This window comes from Monomorium pharaonis, chromosome 2, assembly GCF_013373865.1.
Source record: "Monomorium pharaonis isolate MP-MQ-018 chromosome 2, ASM1337386v2, whole genome shotgun sequence".
Taxonomy (NCBI): Eukaryota; Metazoa; Arthropoda; class Insecta; order Hymenoptera; family Formicidae; genus Monomorium; species Monomorium pharaonis.
Window position 1 is genome coordinate 28,888,757 of NC_050468.1, and position 15,492 is coordinate 28,904,248.

Consider the following 15,492-nt stretch of genomic DNA (forward strand, 5'->3'; position numbering starts at 1 on the left):
ATATTTAACGAAGCCCCCCACCAGTTTCATTTGACTTAACGCGTTATAAGCTAAACGCCGCTTGCAATAAACCAGTGGCAACAAACGTCAAAATGTATGCAGATTTATACAGTACGCGTAATTCAACCCTGACACCGACGAGTACAGTAGTATCACTAATAGAGGGAGGAGGAGACGAGAAAACACAGAACCTGAAACAGGAAACTCGTTACGGTTAACAAAAACACGCTTTCTATTTTTTTACTACTTAATAGAACAAGGGAAAACAAAAATAGCAGCATGTTTTTTAACAATGTATAAATTAATGTATTTAAGTGAATGCTACTCGTATTTCTCTGTAACGTTAACAGTACTCTGAAAATTCATCCACGTAAAATTTTTTTATACTTTAAAAAGTTTTTTTAATTTTTTCTCGACTTTGTATGTTGCAAAATATTAACTAATGTAAAAAAAAAGAGTATAATCATATAAAATATTATTTTAAATTATTAAAAATTATTAAAATTTTAATAACAAAAACTGCATTAAATTGCAATTGGCATCCGGATAAAAATTCGCTGAGAGTAATTCTAGAGTTAAACTTTAATAATTAATTGAAAGTAATATTTCGATAAGAATACTTAATTCAATTGATGATTATTTTTCAAATACTTAGCGATAAAATTAGAACGGTTATAGATATTGCTTTCTTCTTCTTTATTCCTTTTCTATTCTATTTTTAAAATAATACAAATTTCTTAGTAATAGTCATAAATACTTGGAATAAAGTATTCCAAATACTACTTTCGAATGAGACCAATAGATGATTTTTCACATCATCACGTAGCCTTTAGAGACCTAAGTATATAACAAATTTTTATTTCATTATGGGAGCAAAAATCTAGAATACTTGCAACAATTCGAGCGTGCATGTATCTGAAGTGAGGTTGAAACGAGAAACCGCACGATGCAAGTAGTACATGTGAAACCTCGAGTACCGCTGCCAAGAGATCTGACGATGGAAAGAGCAATCGAATGGAAGGCAAGGTTTTCACAAGACATGCCCTCGAGTGTGTGACCGAACTGAAAGATACAATTGCAGGTAGCCCAGAATGTCACTATTTATAGATTATTTATTATGTAAATCCTTTTACTATCCCTCTTTCGTTGCGTACACTTATTCTTTTTCGTTTTGTTATCATATTGCAAAGTTGCATTCTGTTACGAAAAGAATTTTTAATAAACGCGACGTTTCCAAGCAAATTCGCGAAGCATCACGTAACATGTTATTGACATAGTGTTCTAGCTTCTTTCTTTACGTGCATAGGCTTCACAAGTGTACATATTCACAAGATGCATTTTTACTTTTTGTTGTACACAAAGTTGTAAAACATTATGAAACGCACGACTTATTCGCATCCCATTATTCTCCACAAGTGATGATATACTATATGTCCTATATGCAACCATTAAATAATTTTTTAAAAGCTGTGATATATATGTAAGTTCGTAATTACTCTCTGCAGTGTATGTAACTAGCAGTCCAAGAAAAATATCAAATTCTTGTGGCTAGGAACTCAAGAACTGCAAGATCAACATTACTCGAGAAAGCAAAAACATCCGTGAGAGCGATCCTCTTCGCGCTTGTGAAATATGAATAACGGAATTCCCCTTGAGATGTTCTTTTATCCATGTAGAATACTTTCTCCATCCCGTCTTTCTCCTCTGCTCTTTCACGTATTTATATGTCGCCCGATTCCACGTCGATATTTACGATGTGGCATAACGTACACGCGCAATACAAGGGCACTAGAATAATATTCGGAACACTTTTGCGACAGTACATTGAGTTTTATACGCCCCCGCGTGCAACACCAGGACAAAAGCGATCCGCAAGGGACTCGATCTATTTTTTTTATCTCCCGATTTGGATCGTAACTTCAAAGTTTCCTTTAGAATTCTTCCCATGCTTCTTTGATTGCTTATCTTCAATCCCTCAAATTGAAAAAAATATTGCTGCTCCGTTCGTAGCAAAGTTATATAATCATAGCAAAAATAATAAATAATAAAATAATAAATAAGGAATAATTATCTCAATTTGTTATATAACTAATTACATAATATAAATCGCCTTTCACGTAACTTCGTTTTAATTACAAATATTTGCCTCGAAAGAAGAAACATTTTTATAAAAATCCTTCAGATTTCCAGAGAGACTCATATTTTTCTCCAATTTGTATGCTCATCGGCGTAATTCCATTTAATGGTAACAAAACCAATTATCTGGAATGTTTCAATAGTCGGCAGCGAAAAGCTGCAGGCGACAGAAGATGTTGAGTAGCGCAGAATTGCATGCGCTACGAAAGAAAACACACGGTCAAGGATAAGACCGCTCTATTCTCATGAAAAATTTCATCAACATTGAAATGCGCCATTGTACCATTTGCTGTTACTACGTACTCCATTTATAAATTATGCGAGAATATTTCTGTACCTTTGTCTTCGTGAACTTATCGAGAAAAAGCTTCTTTTAATCTAATTATGTCATATATACAAGTCACAAAACTAATTATCTGAACACAGGATATTGAGAGTACTTTATGCTACAAATCTATTAAATTATTATTTTAAAAAAAACTTGATTAGAAGTAAAAACACGTTGCAAGCTGAATTTCCATCTAAAAATCCATGTTTTTTGATATATAAATTCCTAGTGTGATACTTTTTATACAATAAATTACGCGTTAAGTGAAATAAAAGCATGCGACACAAGATCGCACAAGATTTAAAAGTGTCAAACGATGTTGGAGTATATACAATTTATCATGGATATATTCACGACGGAATGCATTACGTTTGATCTCAAATAATGTCTAGATAAATATACAACACAAAATTTCACTTCGTGAATAGACGCGACTACATCGATTGTTTGTATCTTTGCAACTTTTTCTAGTATTTTGTCTCGTTTTTCTTTTTTTTTTATGATAATTATATTTTACGAAGGACAAAGAAATAACTTGATAACAATGTAAAAAGAGGTTATGTCAAAACAGAAGTAATAAGTAAAAAAGTTAAATCGTTATCTTCATAAAATCTGTTATGCCATTAAAAAATAGGTTAATAAAACGTTAATAAAACATAGTATTTAGAAATTAATATACGCGTATGCATATAATAGATTTATTTGATAATATGCTGACTTTCAAACATTTTATAAAACTATATTATTATATAATGGCAAGCATTACGTATAACTATATTTTGGAATATCTCAATTGTTATTTATATCACTTTTATTTATAACATACATAAAACAATACATGTGTATGTCAAATAGCGCAGCAGAGCAATTTCTTAAGAAAATAACCTGCGCGTAGAAAGTTACAATTTGTATTTTTTTTTCCTCCACGGGGGATGTCGCGCGCGTAAATTGCAAATTGACGAGTGACGTTGATTGATGCAGCCGGTCGACGATCGTTATCAATAAAAATACTAAGATAATAGACGCCGAAAGAAAAACGATTTTGACGTGTATTCTCAATGTCAAAATGAAATTATTAATCGCACTATAAATGAATGTCTTCAAACATCAAAAATATTTTCCTGCAAAACATTAATAACAGATTTGACAGAATAATATCCCAAGATAAATAAAGTCATTCGTCTCGTATATCTATAGGAATTATCTCAACCCTAGAACGTTATCGTACGTAAATTTGATGGGCAGCCCGCAGATTGAATTTGATAGCGTGCTTTTATTCTTACTTTCCTTTTAACCCGGGAACAGTCACCTCATTTTTTTACATAAACGCGCGATCACCTCGACTGATTTTTAGACCCCAAAAAGATATCATTATTAACTATATATTATATAATATTAAAATAATTTGTTAACCTTAAGAGAATACACACACACACACACACACACACACACACACACACACACACACATTATATATGATATATATATATATATATATATATATATAAGGGGAAGCAAAAAGTAATGTCGTTTTTTTACATTAAATTCAAACAGATAAATTTTTATTTTTAATTAATGATGTAATCATTGTTATCTCGTTATCAACAACCTTTTGCCATCTAGTGTGCAAATCTTCAATGCCGGATCGATAAAAATCAATTAGTTTTTGAACAAAATATCTGGAGATGGTATTTTGGACATCATCCAATACGAGTCGAAAAGATCAAAATTACCGGATTTGAACTTAGAAAACCACCTTTGGCATTTACGAACGTTTAATGCACTTGGATAAACATCGAAAATGTTTTTGGTAGCAACTGTTGCGTTACTACCCTTGTGAAACTCAAAAACCATACAATGCTGGATATGTACCTCTTGGTATTTGGCTAGCCATTTCACTATAAATTGCAAAAAAATTTAAGATTTAATTATTTACGAGTAAACAAGTCACTCTAATCTTAAAATGTCTTTGGCACAACTTTGAAGTACACAATAAGCTGATAAATGATAAACGAATATTGACATGCGCAGAAACGACATTACTTTCCGATCCCCCTAACATATACATATAGATTTAAACAATATTTTTGGAAAAAACTAAAAAAATATTAAACAAACGGAAGAAGCAACTTATTATTAAGTAGCTTATTTTATAACAGTATTTTTAAAACTATTTTTATAACAGTATTTTTAAAAAATAAAATTAAATATAATAAAACTTTTATATTATGAATTTTGCGTTGAGATTGTAAATTAAAATTTAAAACTTAGTAAAGAATAATTATGTTAAAAAAATAAAATATATAATCCATTTTACATAATAACAATATAAAATAAAGCTATATCGCGATCATATAAAATATATATTATATTTACTCTTGCTGAATTCAAAATGGTTTATTTTTATTATATTTCTTCATTATATTAGATTTTTAATTGTTTATTATATCATGTTTTATTTATTACATCAACTTTCTGTATATTGTATAAACATAAAAATATTATAACAGCTTAATATTTTTTAATTCAAACTTTATTAAAAAACTTTTATTAAAAAACTGTATGTACTATTTAAGAATTTATAATATACACTCTTATAGTGCGCACTTGATGAATTTTATAACGTTTGATATTTTATAACAATTTTAACTTTTTATAACGTTTTATAATATTTTATAAACATTTTCTACATCTAATTTCAACAGCTTGATACACGTAAATACGTCCACAATCAAACGGTCAACTGTCAAGTTTGTTTACACGATCCTGATGTTATCCTTAATAATTTGTCCCGAAATTTATCAAAAACAAATTCTCAAAATATATATAAATTGAACTGACGAATAACGTAGCGCACGTTACGTCTTTTTATTTTTACGCAGGAGACGAGGAGCAAACTTGTTGACGTAGTATTGCGACTTTTAATGAACTGAAAAAGCTGATGAAAACAATTACAAGCGCGCTTGTCTCGTTCCGCTTTGCACAGACAATGAAGTGTTAATGTATGTATATATCTTTTTTGCGATGTTGAGTAACAAACATAAACGTGGGCACGAGTATTCCTGTTATATCTCCTATACGTATGCAAAGCAGTATGAAGCAGGTAAGATAAAACCATTTTTTCACAGAAAAAAAGCGACGCGCTGGAATTATGTATTTCGTGTTCTACCTACGAGATCGCAGGAGTTAACATGAAATAGGATGCTTCTCCGTCGGATGTAAACTAGATGAAGAAATGCATTTTTCAGTAGCACTTGGACAAAGCATCGAATAAGGAGTAGTAAAATTTAATAAGCAGTCGTGATGTTATAAAAATAAAAAGTATATCAAGAATGTGCGTATGCCCTTCATAAAACTCGAACAGATCGCGGCTTGGAGATTTGATAAAAACATCGCTTCATCATTGTCCATATTCTTTAGGATTATCCGTTGTATAAAGGAACGTATAAAAAGAACAGATATCTCTATACGTATAAAAGCGTATTCTAAGTATCGGGGAAAAGCGAGTATATAACCGAGTATATCGAGAATTTCACGGATCTTAATTACATCACAGCGACTGCGCCATAAGAAAGGTACATAATAAATTCGAAGCTCGGCGAAAGTACTTTTGAGCTACGAGCACTTTCTTTAGAACCTCGCACAACGAAGAAAAGCCAGCCTCGCCATCACGTTCACAAAAGAAGATTGCTTTGGCAATGCCATCGCTTTTACTCAATCAAATTTTTGTCAGACATTCTTTCACAGTCGGTTTATTCACGCTTTTTTTTTTTTCCTCGTCTGCCATAACATATTCCGCGAGCATGTATCAGGTTTTACTGTTTTACTACATATATTAAAAACAAATACCTTCGATCAAGCAATAAGCAATTTTACACTACAATGGATAAAAAAACAAAGAGAGAGAGAGAGAGACAAAGAGAGAAATAGAGAAATATCTCGACAAAGAAATACGGAATAACGCACATAACATCAAATCGATTCACGTTTCAACCTATCAAATAGCACATCGTGAGAAACTCGTTCGAAACGGATTTCAGCTTATTATTGGAAATTCAAAACTCTTGTATAGCTTTTGAAAAATTTCGTACAACGAAAGGAGTTTGCGATTACAGTTCACACATAAATTTTAAAATAAATTATATTTAAACGTACCAGTTGACAGGCGTAAACAATTATATTTATTACTACGCAGTTATAAAATTATACATAACTTTGCATATACTAATTGCATTAATAAAAGATTAACTTGTACACGTACATAAAATTAGCAGCATTAATAATTAATAATAAAACATTAAAAATAAAAGTTATAAATATAATAAAATTTGTGGTTATACGCATAATAGATATTGTTCCGTCAAAGTTTCACGATTTAAAATAAAAAATGGATGTTTTTTAATAAAACGCAGAGAATAACGTAAATGTAAAATTTAAGAATCTAACAAGTTATCGAAACTTGCGGCTCTCGATGCTGAGAGCTCTTATCAAGCTAATTATCTTTCAAGTAGGCTCCTTCATTAACTTGAATAATATAATATCGAAGAGACTATGTCTATTTTTTGAAGAACAGAAAAGGCGCTGTGATAATTAGCACATTTACAATGCCCTGAAGTGTTCTATGAACCGTTATTAAAAGTACTCTCCTACAGTGACAATATTTCAATAACCAATACTTCATCAACTTTCAAAGGAGCTAATCGTAGCTTCGAAAGTTCACAGCTTGCCATTCTTATTATTATTATTTTCATCAAAAAATATTATTATAATATCATCAAGAAATTAATTGCGAAATTTTTTTAGAGAACTAAAACAGAAATCTTACACGATAATTCAATGTTGTGTCATTAATCCTATAATCAAAATTTTTTTTAATATTATTCCTATGCCATTGAAACTTTTCTAAGCTACTAACGCGCGTAATATATAAAAAGATTTTAATAAAATTGTGCAAGATCAAACGGAATAAAAACTAACGAGTAGCTACCTTTCAATTTTCCCTGCAAAGTACCTGACTGTTAAGAGAAAGACGTTAATAGGGTTGAAGAGATTTAAAGTTACGTAGAACAAAATCTGCTTAAGAATAACATAATGTCATTTTCAATCAAAATCACATACTGGCATAATGCCTCAAACATTTAGATCGCCACTCCATAATTAATTAGGGTTATTCATTCAAAATGATTTTGCGACAAATTAAATGCGATAAATGTATAGCGACATAATATATACGAGTATGAACTAAAACCAGTAGAATCAGACAGCTTGTTTACATACTATTATCGTTCAAATTTCAATTTAACAATATTTACAATTAAATAAATATACTGCACCATATTATTAACGCGCTTTAATACAACAAAGTATATTGCATTTGTTATCCATTATATTCGCTACAAACACACACTACAAAAGAATTTGGCAAATATCTTGAATTGCGTTTCTTTTGACTAGTTCATTTAAATGTCGGTTTCAATCGGATTTATTGCCTGATGCTAGAATGCGTACTTTTTATTACTACGAACTTTTATTACTCGAATCAAATCGTCGAGAAAAATGCAATATGAGATTGTAATCGCATAAAGTGCAAACGACACAGGATGATCATACTAACCAAGCAAATAATGTTGCAATCGAGCTTGTATGTAACGTGTATCAAGATATCAATAGCCTCCCGATGATATTGAATTGTAACGTGCCCGATTCATTTACTAGCAAGATTGTCCTCATGCACCGCGGTGGGTTCGACCTGGTGCGTTCATCGATACGCGTTACGATTGCACGTCATTTGAACGCGAAACAATGAATTCCGAGTGACAGTCTGCATGGACATCTGCCTCTGTAAAGCTATCAGTCTAAAATTTTCAGAAGTCTAGATTGGTACAATAGACCAGGTTCTGAAAATAGTTAAAATTCTCGTTTTTTTACAAAGAGTTCTAGAGTTTTTACGATACGTTCTATGGGGAAAGTTTCGCTGATTAAATGTAAAAGATAAGGGTTGATGACAAGATAAAAACTTTACTACGAGATAATTTACTCATAACTTTCTCTTTCTTTTTCTTTTAATCAAGATCGATTTGTCATGACACTTTTCGGCAGAACTCTAGTAGAAAGCCCATACTTAATTGTCGCAACTTTTAATTGTTGTAAAACTGCTGTATCCGTTAATTTTCATTTATTATTATTATTTCGTGTCGACAGTTTCTCTTCTTAAAAAAAAAGAGCTACAATTACACCGAGATTCTTCGATAAATGAGTACTATAAATAAACATTAATAGTAATCTCGTTCCGGAAATATAATTGTTATAACAAAAGTCTGTACTACTAACAGTTTTCTATTCACTATGGCCTTAGCAATTTACAAAATTTCAAAGCACGTTTAATAAAGAAAGTCGTGAGATGAAAATTTGCGACAAAGGAAAATGATTTTCTCGGTTGAAGAAAATTATTGTCTCGCGATAATTGGAGACCGTTTCATTATAATAACAAAATAGACGACCGTCTGGGGCCTAGCATGCGCAACGACCTCGCTAGATCACAACCAGCACTTTAACCAAGAACCCTGTTGGCGCTGCGCGATGATAGCTTAGCCGGTCTCATCGCGTTACACGCCGTCGCGCGTCGCTTGAAGGAACTGTAATCCACCGAAACCAACCGAGCATCAACAAAATATCACATGGGCGCGATAAGAATATTAACCGTTTGATCAAATCCGTAGGGAAACGCGGCAGCTTTCGGCTCATGGGATTTATTTTCCATTTCCGGCACGCCAATCGCGATTCGGATCGTAGCATCGCTGCGAAAATATTGAACCTTGACCCCTTGGAATGATTTGTTTCGCGTCTACACGTGTACGTGTCGGTGAACAATGATTGCCCATAATCTATTTTGACAAGCCACTCGAGTAGCATTGACATTGCCACGAATAATCACATTGTGGTTTAAACATTATTCGCTTTTGATACTAAATATATGTTAAATATATATGTATGTATATTCTGCGTAGGAGGTACTAAGAATATGGCATCTTTTCAAATTTGTATCGTTACAAATATATCACTACAAATATATTTCTACTTTGTGGAAATTATTAATTTATTGACAATTTATTAACCCTAGAACGGTAAACTAATTTTTTTCACCTGAGATATTACACTGTAAACGTACCCCATTTTTTCCTAAGTCTTCTACATTGAACAAATGGACTGAAATCAATATTGTGCTATATGAAGCTCTTCGTTTTTTCATATAGATAAAGACAATGATATAGTCTACAATAATATTAATTAAGGTGGTTCTTGCAATACTTTAAAGTCACAAAGGCAACTATTGTTATTAGTGAAAAATATGAATTGATTTAGTATGTAAAAATCAGCATACATTTAAATTAATTATTCCGTAAGGTTTTTTCTCATTAAACTGTCGCTATAAACTGAAAATATCAGAGCGATATCACAAATTTGACTAGAATTGGAATCATATATTTGGCAACGTCGCGTTTTGGCTGTCGGAACGTTGGTATATTGTCATAATCAAACTGTTAGTGCGTGTAAACATGAGCGAACAGCCTCGACGCAAAAGTCATTCCGACGAAACGAAGAATGGCAGGACACGAAAATGGTAGGACATGCGCCTTGTGCGTCAGTTGACGCGTGCGACGTTGCCAAGCAGACATTCAAAACGTTCGCTATAACTCTCGTAACATGTCAAAAGTTGCCGAAAGTTTGTCAAAAATTTCGCTTTATTTATACACGGTACGGTTAATCAGTTTAGTGTCGCGTCAGTATCTTTAGAAATTTTTATCGCATTGATTAAACAGTTTTTTATTCGTTCATCTAATCGAAAAGTATGAACATATTCCATGAATGTGCAATCTCATTCACCTTTCCCTATTATCACCATGTAAAATTGGCAAAGTTTTCGGACATATATCTCCGGAACCAAACGGTAAAACAAATTTGAAATTTTGCAGACACATTCTAGAATCGTTAACCTTTCATTTAATGTCTTTTTTCTAAGTTATCTATATTTAATCTAAATGCAAGAACCACCTTAAATACGTTAAAAATGAATTTAAATATAATAAAATTGAGATATAATAAAAATCGCAAAAATAAGTTTTTTTTGATCTATTGTATTTCATCCATATTTAACAAATTTTTAAAAAAGACAATTTTGGAAAGATAAAGATAGATCTAGAACCGGGAAATGGATTTTAGGTATTGTTTAAAAAATATAATTATTTTGACAAATAAAAGTTGAAAAAATGATAGCTTTAGAAAGAAGAAAACATGAATAAAGACACAATCTTTATTTTGCTATAAAATTATTAAATAATTGTTTTAATACAGAATACATTATTAAAGTAAAAAAAATTAATAAAATATTTTGATGACTCCAAGCGGCACTCGTTATGGCCCTGTGATTTCACACACAGAAATGTACGTTGCAATTCGCGCAAACGTAGCCATAGGTAATATCTTTTTCTAAGCGAGCACTCGTCTGTCTATTGCAATGCTCATTCTTCATGTCAATGGAAAAAATCAGTGTTTCATATAACGGTATCTAAATGAAATGTATACACAAACGGCAGATTGGGGTATAAACATATCCCAATTTACATATGTACTACTCGAAAACTAATGGCGTTCTGACGCCAGTTAATGTCCCTCTCCATTCCTAAGACTTTAAATTGAATTATGGTCGGTGTCCCGAGTCGATGCCTTCATCTTCTAAATGAGGAGATAAATTTAAATTCGCGCTGAAGTACAAAACTACTCCAGTTTTGTGTGACGTTCTAGGGTTAATAATTTATTAAATTATAGGAATTAGAAAATTCCTTCGACGTAAATTATGTTTCGTTTTTTGACTTACGCATATAAAACCGCGTTTCTATCAAACATCGCGTCATTTATATATTTGGCCCCTCTTGGCACGGTCGCACAGACTTCGTGTATTGAAAGCACATTATCGACGACGAAAAAAATTACATCCGCTCCGCTTTAGGTTTCAAGTCCCCGCAATAGCGTACGTGACGTTCGTTTCCGTTTTACATGCACCTGAGCACCGCAAGAATTCCGCAATGCTGCGTCAAGGCACGCAGTCCTCGTAAAAGGACGACCGATAATGAGCGCCGCGATACGAAACAACCAATGTTAACGTCTCGATGCACCCTTTGAAATTCGAACGCGCGGAGGAAAGGCGAGCGATTGCGCCCCGCGCGAGCGATTGTCGCGATCGCGTTCAATTCGAAAACCACGATTGACAAGGAAACTCTAGTAACTTGATTGTGCACATACGATGCACTCGGGATACCGTACACATTACACACTACACATTTTGCTAAATGCATAAAGGAAAGTATTAATCTAGATTATCTAGACAATGCGGGAATATTGTTTGCATAGATAGCGATAATTTAACGCATTCTCGTGACTGCATGTGGCATGATACGAAAAATACATTTATGATAGTAGCTTATATAGTAAATATATTTATGTATTTAATGTATGCGTATAATAATGTAATGTTTTATTTTAAGCAATATTTTATACTCACATTAAAAAACATTTTTGATAAAGATGATAAAAATTGTATAATCTAAAAAAAGATAAATAACGATTTTGTCTTTCATTATTTATCTCCTTTCAAATCATACAATTTTTATCTGAAACATATTTCTTAAAATTTTTTTTTAATCTTGCTTTTTTCAAGAAAATTGTTTATATCAATTTATTATATAGAAAGATATTAAATGTATTTATAATATGTATGATCATCAATATAAAATGTCTCCTTTCATAGCTACATGTAGAAAAAAACTCTAATAAATCTTATAAACAATAACATTAATTTTATAGTTAAAAGTTACAGTTAAAATAAATAATAATAACGTTTCGAACAGTGCCAAATACATTCACGTAAAGTTCGTAATGTGTTAAAAATCACATTGAAAGATCATGTTTCTTTATTTGGATTAAGTCTTCTGAGTCTAATAAAAATTTTTGAATAAAAATTTTATAACATGTTGATAGCAGTTAGACTCCGTTAGCTTCATTTAGTTAAGCTAATATTAAAACCATCTTAGCTTCGCTAATTATTTAAATTTTTTCCCATATTTAAATTATATATAGTACACATTTTTTTAATTATTGTACACAATACATACACAGAATATGTTGAAAATATGTGAACATAATATAAATAATTCTAATAATACAATAATGTAAAAATAACTTTTCATTAACCGAAAACAAAAATAGGAAATTATTAAAAATTATCAGTTTTGCCGAATAATGTTAAAAAAGCAAACATTCATTAAAATCTCTATGTTCACTTTGCATAAAAGAGAAGATCGAAAGATTAAAATTTTTCGCAATTAATCTCCACAGTATCCATAAAATATAATCAAAAATGTATTTCCGCGCCAGTTGCAATGCCATTTTAAATGTTTGCACGCCAATATTTTATGCGATCTTAACGCAAGGTTACAGCTTTTTCTGTTTATTGTTCGCGATATGTGCATTTCAAACGGTATTACTCGTTGCATATCGCTATTTTATGTTATTCGGTATCAATCGAACATTTCCATAACAGGAACACAAAATGAGATATATTAAAATCAGTGGCAATTTTATGAATTGTTCTAGCTTCGATATTTAAATCTTCGATAAAAAAAATCTCAAGAATAAATATTAAAAAAAGCAATCATTGTAAGAAATTCATATCGGGCATAAATTCTTTTTAAACGCGAATAATTTCTAATTGGGTTAATGGAAAAGTGTACAAAAGAATATATACAACTTGCACAGCCAGATTTATTAAATGAAAGCATGTTATAAAAGTAATTTTTAGCATTTTAATTTCTCCCAGCTTTTTTTCTGAAAAATCAAATACGTACAATATTTTAATCAACTCTGCAATAAAAAACAATATTACCAAATAAATTTAGATAATTGCTGAGATTAATCAACTCTCGTAATATTGCATTTGCCAATAAAGTGTGAAGAAAACGTAATTCAATTTAACTTTATTTTTAAAAAATGAGATACCTATAATATCCAATTATAGTAATTTTAGCACTGGGCTATTATTAAAGATAGTAAGAGATAGCACATCGCGCAAATCATTGATGCAACGAAGAAGGTTACTAATACAGTTGACAGGTAATCTATCACTCTCAAGGTCGGATAATGTGTATAGTACATCGTGTACAACTCCCTGTAATGCAATTACCGCTACGATAAATTACAATCACGTAAAAGTAGTTCCAGCGTCACGCCCTACGATCTAGTTAATTGCGACGCGATCGAAGTTGTCTAAGAACATCTGAGATTATCAATAGATGATATCTGTATCTTACGTAAATTACTTATAATATTTTAATAAAAAGAAGCTCTGTCTGTTAACGAACGAATATTTTAGTAAAATATTTTAATCACAAATTTCTTTTTTGCTTCTAATTTTTAATTTTAAGTGTCTCAGTGCAGATTAAGCATCAAATAAATTAATAATAATGTAAAATCTAATTAATTGTATTTACATATAATGTTTTATAAAATTTTATATAAAAGAATAATACTACTAAATTTCTTTGGTATTATCTTTAATTTTCAAATGCCACACAATTTTCATTTAATATTTTCAATTTTTAATTAACCGGAATCAATTGTGAATTGATTTGATTAAGAATTGATAAAATAATTTCAAATATCTGGCTGACCTGACTTTTTATGACTGCGCCTGGAAAATATTTTTCCACCGATGTTTCACGAAGGTATTATGCTACAAATATAAAAACTCCGACGAGAACAAAATCCCCTACCGTCCGGCGCACATATCCTTGTATTTTGTTTGCCCGCAAAGCGGCACAAAACCGGCTATCATACACGACGTAAAACTGTCATGGCCACCTATACAATTATATAACTCGCTTGCGGTGTAAACCGCACGGTTTGAACTTATTAATTAAAATTACACGTCGCTTCACTAAAGCGATTTCGTAACGATTTTCAATGATTTCACACAGACTTTTTGCAAAAATATAATTAAGACATCGTCGTCTTAATTAAAACTACATAAGACTAGTTTAGACATTTTCAAGTGATGTAAATAGTATCAAAGAAATAAAAAATATATAAGAATTATATAAATACCAAACTAAAAAGACTTAGAAAACAGAGAAAAGATGTTTTTGATTCAGAAAAAAACGTTCTTTTCTTACGTGACTTGAAGTATTACATAAAGTACTTCAATGAATTTAAAGTATTTAAAATAAATTATTTTCTGTTTACGCTAATGGTAAATACAAATCCAATCCACAAATATAAATATCTCGCAGTGAAAAACGTGACGTGGTAGATTGCCGTGACACGTGCCGCACTTTTCTAGTTTCCAACCAGCCAGAAACGTGGGAGGAATAAACAGGCCGACACGAAACAACTGTTGGCAAGTGAAACGTCAACAATTGAGATTGCTTCCTCATAATTCCGACTGCTAATGATGCGCAACGATAACTAAATCATATCGAGTTTGTCAAACATTTACACATCATACATTTATTTTCGTGATAATGTAAAAAAATTTCGTACTTTTCTATAACTCACACACACACACACACACACACACACACACACACACACACACACACACACACACACACACACACACACACACACACACACACACACACACAAACAAACAAACAAACAAACAAACAAACAAACATATGTATATATGCTATAAATAAATGCAGTCTTCCTATAAGTAATACCGCTCGTTTCCTCTGTATTTCAGAAAAATCGATACGAGTCCGGACCATATATCGGATGCTGCATTCAGTAGTCAAAGGTAATATGTTATTAAAACGTCGTACGAACGCAACAAATTATCACAATATAAATCGTAACTTTTTAATATTTGTGTTCACTTGTACCTTTAAAAAGAAATTGTAAAGTATCAAAAAATACTATTACATATCGGCTATACACGTTTAATATTTTACTTTTAAATTCAATAAAAAAAGTAT

General features: G+C 31.4%; 2 protein-coding genes across 4 annotated transcripts in view; one reads left to right on the forward strand and one right to left on the reverse strand.

Moving 5' to 3' along the window:
• LOC105834099 (sex-regulated protein janus-A) overlaps window positions 1-15,492 on the reverse strand; it is a 90,415-nt gene that overhangs the window by 38,988 nt on the left and 35,935 nt on the right. The gene's annotated exons all lie outside the window — the stretch shown is intronic.
• Window positions 1-15,492, forward strand: part of LOC105828635 (arrestin homolog) — a 69,493-nt gene that overhangs the window by 19,807 nt on the left and 34,194 nt on the right. For all 3 annotated transcript variants that reach the window (XM_028194682.2, XM_036283457.1, XM_028194684.2), the window contains exon 4: window positions 15,261-15,314. In XM_028194682.2, the coding sequence (XP_028050483.1) occupies window positions 15,261-15,314 (54 nt within the window). The remainder of the gene's footprint in view (window positions 1-15,260; window positions 15,315-15,492) is intronic.